We start from the raw sequence: 18,168 nt of genomic DNA, 5'->3' as shown, positions 1-18,168 counted from the left end.
TCATCCAGGTGCAAATAATCAGCCCCAGCATCTGGAGTAATTTGGTACCTAAATTGACCAGGTTGCTGTTGAGGATGAATGGGCCAATCTTACAGCTAAACACCATGACACTGGTTCCCAGGAGCCAAGTTACCTGAAGAGTTCTCTGGTGGGATGAAAGCATCACCTCAATCCATCATTTTTTATTTATTTTGAAAATGTGTTAATACTTTTTAAATCCTTCAGCAGTGACTAATTTTATTTTAAATAAAGATTGTCTTTCCCCAGGGCAAATCAGAGTAAAGGCATAAGATGGAGCTTTAAAAATTTTAATTTAGAATCAGTTATGTCTTCAGTTTACTAATCCACTATTCAAATGAGTAGAACTTACAATTTGCTCTGGTTTTGTTACTTGGGTGGGTAAGATAACTTAGAAGACCTGACAGTGATTTTGCTAAAATATAAAAATGGGATAGCGTTGAATCTCTATTGATGTGACACTTGGCAATAATATAAAGGAGATCAAAGGACTAATGTGTTTGTTCTCAACCTATCTTCAAGTAAAATTGTTTTATGGTTGTTATAAAAGTATGCGTATGTATGCTTCATGTACACACACATGCATTTGACGTATATATCCACTATAATGCTAGTTCTCTCATTATGATACTCCTGCAGGAAATTTGCCATATTTTCCCTATTTTGCATTTTAGATTCCTTTTTATCATTAATAAATGTACTTATACTAGAATTTCAGAGTATGAAAATGTTTCTCCATCAAACTCCTATGGTATTGGGCCTTTTTCTGAGATAAGGTAACAGAGAAATCAATTTGGGAGAATCTTCCCATTAAGGGAACATACCACTCCTTACTAGTAAACTGGCTTACAGACTGAGATTGGCAGGTTCAGATATGTATGAACAGAATAGTAGCAAGACATTTGCACACCTATGATCCTTGCTTTTTCATCTAATGCTTTTTACCTAACACTACCACTACTGTAAAACTGAAGCAAGAGATTCAGAACAATACATTGCAGACACAATTGACACTTTGAGGGAGGCTATCAGGGGTATAATCTCTAAACTCCATTTGGAACAAGATCCAAGATCAATGTGGATACATTAGGTTCTACTTTTTAAAATAAGCACTCATCTCATTTCAGACTATGGACATGCTACTGAGCTTTACTGTTCTTAGCTTTAGTCTAGTACTTGGGTATCTTCATTAAGTATGAAAGTTTATTTCTATTAGGACTTGCTTCTGAGTCCCAAACTGGGAATCAGGATCAGATTGTGGATGAGGAACATGCACTCTTATATGGATGATGACGTGTATTAGGCATCTGTGGTGGTTCTAGAACTTCAGGACTCATCTGATCTTCCTCCTACTTCCTTTTGGGAAATGCAAGGTATAGAATCTTTCTACCACAATTCTTTACCACTGTAGAGACCTTGGTCCACTGACTGTTTTCAAAAGACCTCTCAGTGGTTCAAGTAATTTTCTTTAATGCCATTCATTGAGAGTTGCAGCTACAGTTGCTCTAGATGTGTGTAGGTCTGATCTTTTCTCCCCCTACTCCTTGAGCCCCTGGTAACCACCATTCTACTTTCTATTTCCATGAGTTCAATCTTTTCGGATTCCCCATATAAATAAGATCACAAGGTATTTGTCTTTCTGTTCCTGGCTTATTCCACCTAACATAATGTCCTTGAAATTCATCCAAATTGTCAAAATGAGAGAATTGTGTTCTTTTTTAAGTCCAAAAAGTATTCCATGATGTATATATGCCATTTATCTCTTTCTTTCTTCCTTCTTTTCCCTCCCTCCTTACCTCCTTCTTTTCCCTCCCTCCTTCCCTCCCTCCCTCCCCCCCTTCCTTCCTTCCTTCCTTCCTTCTTTTTCTTTCTTTCTTTTAGAGATAGGTTCTCACTCTGTCACCCAGTGAGTGCAGTGGCACAACAGTTACGCAATTATAACTCACTGCAGCCTGGAACTCCTGGGCTCAAGCAGTCCTTCTGCCTCAGCCTCTTGAGCAGCTGGGACAACAAGCACATGCCACCTCATCTGCCTAATTTTTAAAATTTGTTATAGAGACAGCATTCTTGTTATGTTGCCCAAGTTGTTCTCAAAGGTCTGACCTCAAGCATTTCTCCTGCCTTGGCCTCCCAAAATGCTGGGATTACAGGCATGTACCACCACACCCAGCTCTAGTGCCATGTTTGATTTATCCATTCGTCCATTGATGGGCACTTAGGTTGATTCCACATCTTGGCTACTGTGAATGATGCTACAGTGAACATGAGAATGTAGACATCTCTTCCATTTACTGATTTAATTACCTTTGAGTAGTAGTGAAATTGATGGATCATATGGTAGGTCTATTTTAATTTTTTGAAGAAACTTCATACTGTTTTCCTTATGGCTGTAATAATTTATATTCCCATCAACAATGTGAAAAGTTTTCCTTTATCTACCTCCTCTCCAACACTTGTCTTTCATATTTAAAAAAAATTTAATTTTTAAATTTGTGTGTTCTTAGTGTGTATACATATGGGGTACATGAGATTATTTTGATACAGGCATATGATGTGTAATGATCAAATCAGAGTAAATGAGGTATTCATTACCTCAAGTGTTTATCCCTACAATCAATTTTGCTCTTTTAATTATTTCAAAATGTGCAATCAATTATTGTTGACTGTAGTCAACCTGCTGTGCTATCAAATACTAGATCTTATTCATTCTATCTAACTGTGTTTTTTGTACCCATTAGCCATCACTACTCCCCTACCCACCCCTCATTACCCTTCCCAGCCTCTGATAACCATCATTATATTCTCTATCTCCATGAGGTCAATTACTTTGATTTTTATCTCCCACAAATAAGTGAAAACATGCAAGGTTTGTCTTTCAGTGCCTGACTTATTTCACTTAATATAATGACCTTCATTTCTATTCATGTTGCTGCAAATGACAGGACCTCATTCTTTTTATGGCTAAATAGTATTTTATCATGTATGTGTACCATATTTTCCTTATTCATTAATCTGTTGGTAAATACTTAGGTTGCTTCAAAATCTTGCCTATTGTGAGTAGTTTTCATCTTTACGATAATAACCATTCTTACAGGTCTTAGGTGATATTTCTGTGGTTTTAATTTGCATTTCTCTGATGATTAGTGATTTGAGCATTTTTTCATATACAATTAGCTGTTTGTATGTCTTCTTTTGAGAATGTCTATTCAGATACTTTGCCCATTTTTTAACCTTGTGTTTTCTTTTTCTTACAGTTGTGTTGAGTTCCTTGTATATTTTGAACACTAACCTCTTATCAGATTTATGGTTTGTAAATATTTTATTTCATTCCCTAGGTTGTATATTCACTCTGTTAATTATTTTCTTGGCTGTGTAGCTTTTTGGTTTGATGTAATCTCACTTGTCTATTTTTGTTTTCGTTATCTGTGATTTTGGGTTAAATAAAAAAATATTATGCAGATAAATGGGCAGTGTTTTCTTCTAGTAGTTTAAGGTATTTAATCCATTTTTACTATGGTGCGAGATAAGGGTCTAATTTCATTCTTCCACATGTGTATATCCAGTTGTCCCAGCACCATTTGTTGAAGATACTGTCCTTTCCCCATTGTGTACTCTCAGCATCTTTGTTGAAAATCATTTGACCTTAAATACATAGGGTTATTTCTGGGTTGTCCATTCTGTTCCACTGGTCTCTGTGTCTATTTTTATGCTAGTACCTTGCTGCCTTGTTTACTATAGCTTTGTAGTATATTTCAAAGTTCAATATTGTGATGCCTCCAGTTTTGTTCTTTTTGCTCAAGATTTCTTTGACTATTTAGAATCTTTAGTGGTTATACGAAGTTTAGGATTGCTTTTTTCTATTTTTTTAAAAAGTGTCATTGGGATTTTGACAGGGATTATATTGCATCTGTTGACAGCTTTTGATAGTATGGACATTTTAAATATCAGTTCTTCCAATCCATAAACACAGAATACTTTTCCTTTTATTTGTGTCCTCTATAATTATTTCATCAATGTTTTATAGTTTTCAGTGTACAGGTATTTCACATCCTTTGGATTAAATTTATTCCTAAGTATTTTAAATTTTTTTGGTAAGTATTGCAAATAGGATTGTTTTCTTGATTTTCTTTTTCAGATATTTTGTTGTTCAGGTATTAAAATGCTACTGATTTTCATGTATTGATTTTATGTTCTTCAACTTTAGTGAATTTATTAGTTTTAAAAATTTTTTGTTGGAGTCTTTAGTGTCTTCTACACATAGGATTATGTCATCTGCAAATAGGGATAATTTTCTTCCTTCCTTCCTTCCTTCCTTCCTTTCTTTCTTTCTTTCTTTCTTTTTTTCTTTCCAGTTTGGATGCATTTTATTTATTTCTTTTGCCTAATGGCTATGACTAGAACTTCCAGTACGATGTTGACTAAAAGCAGCAAGAGTAGGCATTCTTGTCTTATTCCCGATCTTAGAGGAAAACCTTTAAACTTTTCACCATTGAGTATGATGTTAGCTGTCAGTTTACAACATGTGTCTTTATTGCGTTGGGGTACATTTCTTTATACATTTAATGTTTGAGAGTTACTATCATGAAAGAATGTTGAATTTTGTCCAAATGCTTTTTCTATGTCTGTAGAGATGATCGTATGTTTTTTGTTCTTTATTCTGTTAATGTAGAGTATCACATTTATAGATTTGTAAATGTTGAATCATCCTTACATTCCTGGGATAAATCTCACTTGATCATGATGAATTATTATTTTACTGTGTTGTTGCATTTGATTCGCTGGTATTTTTTGAAGATTTTTGCATTTATGTTCATCGAGGATATTGGCCTATAATTTTTTCTTGTAGTATTCTTGTCTGGCTTTGGTATCATTGTAATGCTTTCCTCATAAAATGAGTTTGGATGTATTTTCTCTTTTTCAATTTTTGGAAGAGTTTCAAAAGAACTGGTAGTTCTTCATTAAATGGCTGATGATTTCAGCACTGAAGCCATCAGGTCATGGGCTTTTCTTTTTGGGAGAGGCTTTTGGTAATTGATTCAATCTCCTTACTTATTATTGGTCTGTTGATATCTACTGTTTCTTCCTGATTCAACCATAGTAGGTTATATGTGTCTAGGAATTTATTTTTTCTACATTATTCAATATGTTGGATTATAATTGTTTACAGTGGTCTTTTATAATCACTTGCATTTCTGTAGTGTGTTTTAATATTCCTCTTTCATTTCTGATTTTATTTATTCGAATCTTCTCTCCTTTATTCTTGGTCTAGCTTTTGTTGATTTTGTTATTATTTCAAAACACCACTTTTTAGTTGAGCTGTTCATTGTTAGACAGAATAAAATGCAACGTTCTAGAAATTTCAACAATAGACCGTTGAGCTGTTCTATTGTTTTTCTACTTTGTATTTCACTTATTTCTGCTCTGATTATTACTTTCCTCCTTTAGTAACTTTATGCTTACTTTGCTCTGATTTTGTATGTCTTGAGATCCAGTGTTATAGGTTGTTTGAGATCCTTCTCCCTTTTTGATGTAAGTGTTTACTGCCATGAACTTTCTTCTTAGAACTCTTTTTGCTGCAGTCCACAAAAGTATTTGTTTTTGGCATGTTGTGTTTCCATTTTCATTTGTGTCAATACATTTTAAAATTTCTCTTTTAACTTCTTCATTGACTCACTGGTTGTTAAGGAGTATGTTGTTTAATTTCCATATATTTCTGCGTTTTCCAAAATTCTTCCTGTTATTGATTTCTAGTCTCACACTATTGTGTTAAAAAAAGATACTCAGTATGATTTAAAGTATCATTTCAGTTAATGATCTGGACTTTAAATTACAGCAGCATAATCAATGTTAATCACAAACCAAAGGCTATTTCATATTATTATTTTAATATTCAATATATTTACCAGGGCCCCCACCACTCAGTCTGCACAGTCTGGGCCCTGCCTGTCTCAGATCAATACCCCATCTCTTCCTCCACCTCTTCTGTTCAACCAAACTGACACTGTTTGCTCTCTTAGTTCCCCACTCCCACCATCCTGCCCACACAATGTATTACTAAATTCTGTTCCTCTTTTAGATCTCAGTTTTCCTTGAACACCCAGACTCAAGGTGTGGATCCCTATTTGTTTATCTTTTTAGCAGCCCAGACTTCTTTATAGTACATTTTACAGATGTATTCAAAGAATTGTGTAATTGGCTACTTAATATTTCTCTCCTGCATTTAAAGGAAGCCCTGAGATTATATCTAGCTCATCCAACACTACACTTAGCATGGTGTCTTGCATGACAGTTATTAATTTTTTATTGAGTTATTTAAGCACTGTGCATAATACCTAGATGCCTAAGCTTTCAATAGATCCTTTTACTGTGTTACCAAACATATGGAATAAAACTTACTGTGATCTAGGTTCCCCTGAAAGCGTAGCCTAAGGTGGAGACTTACTTGAAAGTTACTCTGTCTTAAGAAGGCGAAGTGAAGAACAAGGAGTTGTTCTCCATACCCCACCCAAATTCATATGTTGAAGCCCTGCTGATTAAAGAAAAAAAAAACAAGCTTTTAAAGAATCAGGCCAGGTATAGTGGCTCATGCCTGTAATCCCAGGACTTTGGGAGGCTGAGGCAGGCAGATTGCTTGAGGCCAGGAGTTGGAGACAAGCTGGCAACATGGTGAAACTTCATCTCTACTAAAAATACAAAAATTATCCAAGCCTGGTCTCAGTCATCTGCGGTCTCAGCTACTTGGGAGGCTAAGGCACGAGAATTGCTTGAACCTGGGAGGTGGAGGTTACAGTGAACTGAGATCACACCACTGCATTCCAGTCTGGGCAACAGAGAGAGACACTGTCTTTCCAAAATTAATTAATTAATCAAAGAAAGAAAAGTTACCTTTATTTGGAAGTCTGAGGACTATGGACCAAGGCCTATTGCCTGGGATCAGTTCTGTCAGACTGCTCCAATGTAGCAATTGAGTTCATAGTTTATATACAAATGATGAAGATTCATTATGTGCAAAATCACATCCGAGTGTGTATATGAGAGTAGATTATTATTATCAATAATAATAATCTATAATTATCTATATCAATATCAATAATAATCTATAACCTGTAACATGTTAAGTTGCTTTCTGCTTATATGTCCAGATAATCCAAACATCTGGACATATAATTCTAATTGAGGAGGGCATAATATGTACAAGAGAAATATCCAGCTGGTTTCCCCATGATTGCAAACCTTTCAGGGTTTTAGAAGAGAAAAAAAAAAGAGATAAAGCAAATATAAGACACATTTTGAGATAATTTGTACACTCTGAAATGAGAAAGCAAACTTAGGGCTGCTACAAAAAGAACTATTTTTTTCAAGTACATTTTATTGTTATCAAAATAGTCCATTCACATCCTGGGAAGAAAACAGAAATAGTACAGGAATATTATAATTCAAAGCACCAGTTCACTCAAAGGCAAAATTTTAAACAAAGTTTTCAAAATTATTTTTGGTGGTCCACCTAAGTCTTTAAATAACATGCTTGTATTTTTATTTATTGTTTTACTAATGTTAAATGTGACTAATTTACTTTCTGCTCTTATAAATATGGATTTAGCTAATTTTCTACACCCATCCCCAACCTTCCTCCTCACTCCACCTCCCTTTCCAATATGATAATATCACTTCTTAAGTTTCATTATCCCTGTAACCTCTTTAGCTATAAATAAATAGCCACAAATAACCTATGTAAATTTCTATTTCTGATTGTATCAGCCATAGGTAACTCTCTTTACATTCTACCTTGTAAGAGGAGATCAATAATTCTCACCTTTCCTCCAAACTCTCTGTTCCTCCTTCTACCTCCCCACCCCTGACTTTATTGTAACAGCTATTAACATGTATTATTTTATAACCAGGGTAAGTGTTAAGTAATTTGCCTAAAGGTTGATTCTAAAAAATAAAAAATAAAATGTAAACATCTTTATGTAATTATAATTATGTAAATATTATTTACTGTAGAACCAAGTAATGTGCAATGCTTCCTTCTCCATGGCTCCAGTGTCATGACTTCTACCGCACTTTAAAAATAATGTTATGAGTATATACTTCCAGAATACTTATACCAACTTCTTATAGTGGTATAAGAAGCTCTGCAGACCTTCTCCCCAGTGAAACAACTGTACTGGTAAAAATTATTTTAAAAGGCAATCATGAAAAGTCTCTGGAAATTTTCTTAAGTATATACAGCAAATGAAGAAACATTTATTCCAAAAAATGTACTAAATCTTGATAAGAACAATGAGTCTGAGGTACTTGAGTCACAACCCACTTCCCTTCCTCTCCTCCCAGGTCAGCATGACCGAAGCTTAACTCTGGGCAAGTATGGCCAAGAACACAGGGTTTCCCTCCCTCAGCTTCTAGTTGAGGCCAACTGCATGTACATTCCCAAGAGGAGAAGGCTGGCAGCATTTCTTGTCTCCTTTCACCCTTCCCCTCTAGAAGCTACATTCTGGCTAGATGAATGCAACAGACTGGGGTTCCCATCTCTCACGCAGCTGCTACCCATAGGGTGGAGGTTCAACCTCAGGCCTGGAACACTGAGAATAGTATGGGTTCCCAATTATTAATGAGACCCTGATTATTGCCCATGCTCAGCTTCCTGCTCCTAAAGCAGAGGAGTCACTTAGAGAGAAACACAATGCTGTCCTCATCCCTAGCTCTGAAGCTACGCCGCAGAGATTTTCCCCAGCGGACGCACTGAAGCTCTTCGCAAAGGAACTGACTTTATTTGAAGCAGAGTAAAGGGAAGTTCAAGATGAAGATATTATCAAAAATAATATAAGTTCTGGTGGAAAGCAATTAAGAGGAGGTTGGTAGCTTCATGCAAGAGACACACTAAACCAGACCAGCTAGTATATAAGAGAGAATCAGGAAAATAGATAGCTAAGAAGAGTCCTCTTGGGCCAGAACAAACCTCAAGCACTGACCACACCAGGCAGGACACCATGGCTTACACCTGTAATCCCAGCACTTTGGGAGGCTGAGGTGGGAGGATTACTTGAGCACAGGCGTTTGAGATTAGGCTGGGCAACCTAACAAGACCCTGTCTCTATGTTAAAAACAAAAAACAAAAGACTCACAGCAAAAAGGCTGGAATTTAATTGGAGCAGACCCCCAGAGCAACTTATGTCTCAGGATATTGTAAAAAAACAGCAGAACAATCTAAAACAGAGTAGCTGGATATATGTGATAAGCCTTAGAGTAACCACTAAGAAAATAGCTCAAAAAATATTTAGTGAAGGAAAGAAAACAACAATGTTCTTAACATCACAATGAAATGAGTTATCCTTTCAACATTTCACCAGAGGCTCAAAATCATTCCACATTTAAAATTTTTTTCTCTTTGTACTGTTTACTGAAAAAGTATCAAAATCTATAAATTTACAGAGGAGGGCTTTATTTCTAAAAGGGGGTATCACAACCTGCAAGTGGGAAATGGAGCCTCTGGTTAAACTGAAAAGCAGGTGCTTTGAAGGAGGAAAAATGAGACAGGAATTCCTACTGAATGGGTTGGCTTAGCATACATATTCAACAGGCTATAGGAGGATCTATGAATATTCATGAAGGGGCACATGTGTTATAAGCTAACATGTCTGTTATATATGTCCCATGTTCACTTTGGGGTGGAAAGAACATTTAAATATACTAAAATTTGGCTCTATATGTCAAAAGGTGAAGAAGAGGACTTGAAGGCACTCAGCATGCAGCCTTTGTAAACTGGCTGAACCACTTCATGTTCAGTGGTCTCTTATCAGGAGGGAATGCTAGCCAGCTGCTGTGTCAAACTACAGAAAGCAAGGGGCAGCGTAACGTGGTTGGTTGAAATCAGCCATGGAGCAAGTCTTTCAAAAGAGCTGGTTTCTGTTTAACCCTTAGGAATGAAAGCTTACTGGTGGTTAGCACGGTAGTGGGTGTAACAGGGTGTAGCTGATCTACTGTTCGGACATGAATAGTAGCTCAGGTTTTCAGGTTTCTCTGGGGTCTCCAACTGAGTCCCCTTGGAGAATCCTCCAATTTCCCTAGTGAGAGCAAGAACCATATCTATTTGTACTGCCCAACTCATTTTTTTTTTAGAATAATAGACAACAACTCTTTAAAGAATGAGTAAGTGGTGGTGAAGTAAAACAGACAAAGTTCTGATGTAGAAGACAGAAGAGGGACTGTTGCTTAGGCAGAGAAGTTTATCAAGTAGAAACTGTATGATATTTTCTTATAATAATAATCTTAGAAATGGCAATTCAGTTCGATAGTTCAATTAATATCACTAAAAGAGCTATCCTATGAACTTTCAAGTTATGTGGCCTATGTGGGTTAATCTGGGAGACCTGCCAATGTTTATGAAATGCCTCTATATGAAAATGCTTTCTGAAGGGCAAATAGCAAGTTTATGAATGAATTTTTGGAAAACAAACTGTAACTTGAGGTTAACTTCTAAGACCATTAATTTGTAGGTATCTTTGTCTGTATCTTCTTCTCATTGATATATCCTTGGGTACCTGGAGTTCTGCCTTCAACTGGCTTTAATTTTGAATTATATGCCAGTTATAAATGATCTTCAGAATATGAATTAAATACCCCCTTTAATTCTAACTGATATGATTTTACAATATTAACTAAAATAGTAACAATGGATTTGGATATTTATCATTTTACTATTTGACTTGTAATTTAAGGCCAAATGGGTGTCATAAGGACCTCTCATTCCAGGAAACACTGTAGAGTAGTCTAGGATCCTAGCAGTCTATCCATCTTGATTTTTGAAAATAGTCTATCATAGAGTAATTTAGGATAACCTAACTACTTGTCTGTCAAATAGAGAAATGTTGTGACTGGAGAAAATAGACCCATTATATATTAGTCCTCGGTACAGTCACAAAATGCTACTTATTTCACAAAAGACACTATTTTGCCTTTTCAGGTGTAACTGTGTGGAACCACATAATCCCAGCAATGATACGTTGAAGGAATGGAGGGAATCCAATATTTCTGCCTCTGACATAATTTGGGAGAACCTAACTGTGTCCGTAAGTAAAATATTGAAAAATAAGTCATATCTAAGAGCTTTTGTTGACATTTTGACTCAATTATTGCCATTAAGGTAAAATTTTTTGAATGCATAATATTATAAAACTGATAGTTGTGTTTTAATTTTAATTTCATCATTTCAGATACTCATCAGTAAACAGGTCTTTCATTATTAAGGTTGTTCTAATAGAAGACCAGAATTGCTCAAAAAGCTCACTTATACAGAATTATGTGACTGAGATGGACTGAAAGCCCATTAAATATGAGTGGTATTGACCTAAATGAAACCATATGGTGAACTAAGTCTGCCTTCTGTGTAAAGAACTCAGAATGCTCTTATTTTACTCTTAATGCTGCTCCAGCTGTTCTGGATCTGCTGGGGGGAAGGGGATGTTTCTAATATTCTAGTGTCAATACCAAAATCTTTGAAAGGAACAAATATTACTTTTCTTCACAAAATTCAGGCACCTCCTTCAACAAGATCTTTCTTTTTTCTATTTTATTCTTATCTCCCACTGAAGAAATAGGATGGCAACATATTTTTCACCTATAACAGTTAAATCCTCTACCATTGTGTTATTTTCTTTGGCTTTTCTCTGCTTAATGATTTCTTTTTTCTTATAGCTGCATTTCTCAATTTTTCTGAATCTATAATTATGACTGTGCCTCTTTTCCTATCTATATTTGCATTCTTTTCTTCTGGTTCAATAAAATCTTGTAATCTGAAAATGTGTTCTGCTTTTAGTAAATATTAAAATCTGAGTAGCCCTACTTTCTTTTCTGTTCTTCCCAGTTATAAACATTACAGTTTCAAAGCTTCTGCCACTTTACCTACCCATATAAGCTCAAATTTTATTATGACTATCAGCACAAAACTATATGAGTTCTAGTTCATTTGAGCAAACACATACTATTTTAGTAAATGGTCCAGTTAATGGAATATAGAAATCTTTTTTGTTGTACAGATATTGTGAAACTCTAAACACAATTCTTGTAAAGAGCATATGATCTATTGCTCATTTTCTCAGTTTTCTCTATTGGATATGTTCTTTCAAAATTGAAATCAAATTGCTTACTCTTCATTTAAAATTCTATCTTGATCTGTATTTCACTGCCTCTATTCTTACCCAAGTTGCGTTCTGTAGAATAAGACTTTTACTCTTGTTGTTTTCTTTTGTTATTGTTTATTCCGTTCCATCTATTTTCCTCTAGAAAAATAACATTGCCAGGCCGCTTCCACTGTAAGAGCTTTTTAAATTGAACAATAAAAGAATTGATGAGCTGATCAAGAAAACACACTATAGTTATTTAGAATTTAGACATGGGGTCATGATTAATCAATTCAGTAGTGGGTCTTCTGTCTACATTTTTTTTTTTTTTTGGTAAACTATATTATGTTTACAGAGCCTTGATGTCCTGTTCAATATGAAAACCCAAGTGATCCCATCTATTAGTTATATAACATGATAATTTACTCCATATGTGTTTCGTATTATGTGAATAATTTAATACTAAATAATAATATTCATTCTTTGTATTAGCAAATCCTGAATTTTGAGAGTTCTAAGAAGCAGACATATAGCACAGTTATTGGGCTAGCTGTGAGTTAGAGTTTTAAGGTCAAGCAGAATAGTGAAAAATGTTTTGCAATTAAAGCAAATACAGCATTGTGGGGTTGTTGGATTTTTTTTTTTTTTTGACTTTTTAAAAAGTTTTGTACTAGGTGTTAGCATTTGGGAAAAATTTTCATATTGTTTTTCATTAGTTAAAAGCAATTTTTGCAATGGATAATTGCTAATCTTGACTGGAAACAGCCTTTACCACCAGAGGGAATATTATATAATGAAAACAATCTTGTAATTTTTAAGTCAAAAAAAAAGACCATTAAAATTTTTGTCTAATTGTTATGCTTAATTTTTTCCTCAATATACTCATACTGTCATCAAGAGTATTTTATGAATAAAGCACTGAACTAGTGGCTATTATAACTAAAATGTTAAAATAGTGATATAACATTTAATTTACATATTATTTATTTGGCAGGTCCTGTAATGTTTCATTGAGTTGTTACATATCTCATGAATTATAATTTATACCTTGCCAACTCAGCAAGGGCAAAGAACTTTAGCTTTCTTTGATTCTCCCAAACTGCTATATGCATAGTAAGTGTTAAACATTTGATAAATACTTAATGTCTGTTTTGAAACACAGTTTAATCATACTATTTAATGCAAATATTTATGGCTAGCTAGAGTACTTAAGTTTCTATTTATATATATATGTGTGTGTATATATCTATATCTATATTTATATATATATATTTATCAGTATCCCCAAAATCAGCCTTTATAAGAAATTCTTAAGCAAAATTTAAAATATTCACAAGCAGTTTACCAGCATTTGGTGTTTCAGTGCCTGAATTACATATTTAGCTTGTACATATATAAGGGGCAGGACACTAATGCCAACTTTAATTTCTTATTTTATCAAACTTAATTTTTGACAACTTATAGAATTGCTGAAACTTAGAATGTGTTTGAAGAGCAATTAGTAGAAATCAGTTTGTCAACAAGCATTCTCTGAGTACCCATTGTAACTGAAACCATATGTTAGACTCAAAAGAAGAGAGCAGGATTTGGATTTGGTTCTCACTTCTAAATTTCAGTACTTATTCTGTATGTGTGCATGTATGTATGTGTGCATGTGTGTGTGTACCTTCGTGTGTGTGTTGGGGATGCAATTAGTATGAACCTGAAAATAAATGTTGAATTTAGTAGGTCACAATTTTTCTTTTTTAAAATTAGCATTTTGTTTCTTCCCAAAGAGAGAGTAAATAACATTTTCAAATATGCTTTGAATTAATGTAACTAGGCAGGCCATTCACAACTCATTATAGAGTGTAAGACAGCTAAGCGAGCCTTTAAATGGCATCTATGTTCTTAAGAATTGAGAACAAGATCCCACCAAATGACTTTTGTACCTGCAGAAATGATGAAAAAATGTTCACAAATTTATAGATAATGTGTTATCACAGAACTTTTAGTTCCTTTTTCTATGTAGCCATTTTGCTACCCATTACATTGCTTAATAATTGCTCTGCTAGCATTTTGGACAGGTGCAGAAGAGGATGAAAAACACAAGGATTCATTTTTGCCACCTTATCTATTTTTACAGCATTTACAAAGAGGGAAAATTAAAACTTTAATTATTAAAGGGCTGGAGGATTTTTCTGTGGTTTTTCAATTAGCCAAGTTACTGTACTTTGTATTAGCTTAACATGAATAATTGGAATTTAACTTTGCCTATCAAGGACGATGTTTGCAATTAGATTAGAACAGGGGACAGATTCTTTAAGACAATAATAAGATGTATTAACTATATTTCTCAAGACTCTCAGACTTAGAGTAGCTAGCAACTCCAAGTAGATTTTACTAGTTGTTTGTTTTCAGATGACAGTGTAGCTATTTATAATTAATCTACAATCTTTGAAATGTATTTACTTTTAGCTATACAAGGATTTCAGGCCTGAGGTCTGATTCATTAGGCAGACTCTGTGTTAGTGATCAATCTATCAGTTCATATTTTTCTCCAAGATGTCTCTGCAATTCAATTTATGTTCAGGGAAAGAATATCTCAAGAACTAATGAGATCATTGGATCATTTAAATCATTATTTCCTGTTTTGAAATGTAAAAATACTTTAGTAATCTAATTTTTAAATAAGATAAACCAAAGTAAGTTTAAAATAATGTTTTTTTCTTTCAAAATATTTAATGTTTAAAATGCTCAGTTTTTCCTGGAGAAAAAAAATTTTTTTGACTTTGCTGCCACCTCATGGCTAAAGCAGTAATTAGAAATCATTCTCAGGCTCTTATAGAACTGCAGTTGCAGAAGAAAAAATAAGCCATGGAGAAGTCATACTAAATATGAGCTTTGCCTTGCTCACGTTGTCATTTTTTCTCATTTGTTCTTTAATCCAAGTTCGATAGTCCCATCTTTGATTTACAGTTTCATTTCAGTCATTGTATATCATAGTTTTCTTGTTGCCTTTCTCATCTTTCTTGGCAGCTTTTGGACTAGATAATTCTACAGTCAGTGTTTTTCTTCAATAAGCAATAATAATCACACTGCAGGAATTGTGTTTGTATCACAGCTCTGTGGTCACCCAGCAGTGGTGAGGCCACAACAAATTATTTAACCCTTCTATGCCTCAGTTTCCTCAGACATGGAATAGAAATAATGACATGAACATATTTTGTAGGATTGGTGTGGAAAGCAATTCAAATGACATATTTAAATGACTTGGCATACCGTCGACCTTAGTAACCGATCACTATTAAATATGTCATATTTTCAATACACCTGATGTTAGGAACTTAGTAGATACTAGGTTTAATACACATTAATTAATTGGTAAATCAATTAGTTTTATAAATTTAAAATTTAAATTTAAAAACTGGTTCATGTTCGAAGTTTTCAAAACTCTTTGATGTTTCTCACCACTTAGCCAAATTGAACTTGAAAATCATAATGTAATAATGCCTGTTAAATCATTTTGAGAGCCATAAAGGAAAAGCCTCAGCATCTCAACTACAATTGATCAGAAGGTATTAGTTTTCTGCAAGAAATATGTCTGGTTTTTTCTTAGTAGCTCCATTTGTTTTACTTCCTCTGGCAGGAATGCAAATCATTGCATGGAGAATATGTTGGACGAGCCTGTGGCCATGATCACCCATATGTTCCAGATGTTCTATTTTGGTCTGTGATCCTGTTCTTTTCCACAGTTACTCTGTCAGCCACCCTCAAGCAGTTCAAGACTAGCAGATATTTTCCAACCAAGGTACTTAGACTATAATTTTCTTGATCTAAATTTAAAATAACATAGGACAAAAGAAAGAGTAATTGATGTAATAAAGGGAGCCACTGAAAGGCTGTTGTGTGAGTGAGCTGCCAGGTTAGGTGTGGGGTGAGATGAGGGGCTGAAGAGAAAGATTTTGTAATACAGGTGCTGGGAATGCATATGCAGGCTTTTCTCCTAACTGCAAACCCCACGGATCAACTCCTACTTTCCTACTGACGTTTTTGGAAATTCACAGCACACACTGCATTACTGATTGTCACTTTTTTGCCCAGTGAACAGTGGGAACTATTCCAGCCTGACAGATACCTCAGAGGAGCCTATGTTACGTTCTCTAATTGGGAAAGCCCCCGCAAGACTCATTGGAACAATATTCTCTTTTTCAGTGTTTAAACCGTCAGTCCCTCCCCCTAACCCACCACGTTTGCATCTGCATATTTGGAAAGGAAAGTAAACAGAGAAACAGCTTAGTTCAATATTTAACACTGCAAAGTAACACCTATAATGTCTGATTCCGCCAAAAAAAAATTAAAAAAAAGGAAAATTTAAAACAAGGAAACAAGCTTCTTAGGGATGAGCTATAGATTATGATCAAAATTCCACTCTGGGAAATGTTTCAAGAGCTCTTCTCTCCGAAGGGGGCTTCCTTTTTGTCACTACTTTCTTCCCTAAGGTGGAAGGTTCATTTATTTCCCCAAAAAACTTAGTCTGGTTAATACAAAAACAGTTGTATAAGCTGAAACAATAATCTTAAGCATTTTGTGTATGCTTTTGTGTATTTCATAAAGGCATCTTAAAATAAACTAGATCTGGATAATAATTGTCTGAGAATATTTGCTCAAAATTGGCTTTATAAATGAGAAATGGCTTTAAAAATTGGCTCACAGAGAATAAATTTTAAATTTGCCCACTCTGTTGTGTACATTCCCAACTGTCATGCTTATATTCTAGATAAAGTAAAACATTATGTTTCTTTGATAAAAACAGATAATTTTATTTTATGATGTTTCAAGTTTATCATATTAAAATGTTACCTGTGTGAAAGAGATCCCTAAATTCCAGCCAAATTCTGCCCATGCTACCTTATTCTGCATTCTGAATATTCACACGCATGGGTTCATCATAAAGTTAGATTTTAAATAAACATTGAAAACAGCACAACCACGATGTAGCTATTCCATAATGCCTCATTCTGGAAAGGTTGAGTGTGTACCAATCTTAACGACAGTGATACATAAATATATATTCAGGTTCTGACAGAGCTAATGGTAATCTTATAGTATGCATAAAATATAATATTATGATATTATGTCATAAAGTGTTTATAAAGTGTGACTCTAGATTATGTTCCTGAGTTTTCCTTGATATTTATAGCTACTTTAAGTGACAAGTGTTTTCATTATTTTTAGGTTCGATCCATAGTGAGTGACTTTGCTGTCTTTCTTACAATTTTGTGTATGGTTTTAATTGACTATGCCATTGGGATCCCATCTCCAAAACTACAAGTACCAAGTGTTTTCAAGGTGAATTTATGATAGCACTTACTGTCTCTCTCTCTCTCTCTCTCTCTCCACCTCTCTCAGTCTAATCTTCATTTAGATGATACCTATAACCCTAGTAGTTAGGATTCTCATGAAAATATAAAGAATATAGATTAGAAGGGCAGTACATGAAATACACACAGCATGGCTAAAACTTGGGCCTAATATTTTAAAAAATAAGAATTACAAAATATAAATGATTATAAATATAAAAATTGCTTGAAAAAATTTCCTGTCAATTCTTCCAGTTGAAATACCTATATATAACATTCTCAAAAGATAAGGAAGCATTTGAAACTAAAATAAAAGTATTGTCTTGGCAGACTTGTGCAGTGAATAAGGCTTGAAAAACAGATACAAATAGATTGGGAATAGAATTCTCACCATGTTACTAATGAGGTACAGTTTGAATATCCATTATCCAAAGTGCTTGGGATCAAAAGTGTTTCAGAGTTCATCTTTTTTTTCAAATTTGGAAATATTTACAAACACATAATGAGGTATGTTGGGAGTGGGACCCAAGTCTAAACACAAAACTTATTTATATTTTATATATACCTTATACCTATAACCTAAAGATAATTTTATACAACATTCTTGATAATATATGTGACCTATCACATGAAATCAGGCATGAATTTTCCACTTGTGGTATCATGTGAGTGCTCAAAAGTTTCAGATT

General features: G+C 34.3%; 1 protein-coding gene across 14 annotated transcripts in view; it reads left to right on the top strand.

The window, feature by feature from the left end:
* SLC4A10 (solute carrier family 4 member 10) overlaps positions 1–18,168 on the top strand; it is a 359,094-nt gene that overhangs the window by 306,329 nt on the left and 34,597 nt on the right. For all 14 annotated transcript variants that reach the window (XM_012440527.2, XM_064382673.1, XM_064382670.1 and 11 more), the window contains 3 exons: positions 10,982–11,087; positions 15,766–15,927; positions 17,355–17,468. In XM_012440527.2, coding sequence (XP_012295950.1) covers positions 10,982–11,087; positions 15,766–15,927; positions 17,355–17,468 — 382 coding nt within the window. The remainder of the gene's footprint in view (positions 1–10,981; positions 11,088–15,765; positions 15,928–17,354; positions 17,469–18,168) is intronic.

The sequence above is a fragment of the Aotus nancymaae genome, unplaced genomic scaffold (genome assembly GCF_030222135.1).
Source record: "Aotus nancymaae isolate 86718 unplaced genomic scaffold, 86718_ANA_hifiasm-v0.15.2.pri h1tg000029l, whole genome shotgun sequence".
NCBI classification, from domain to species: domain Eukaryota; kingdom Metazoa; phylum Chordata; class Mammalia; order Primates; family Aotidae; genus Aotus; species Aotus nancymaae.
Note: the sequence above shows the minus strand (reverse complement) of the source record. Positions and strands in the feature narration are given on the sequence as shown.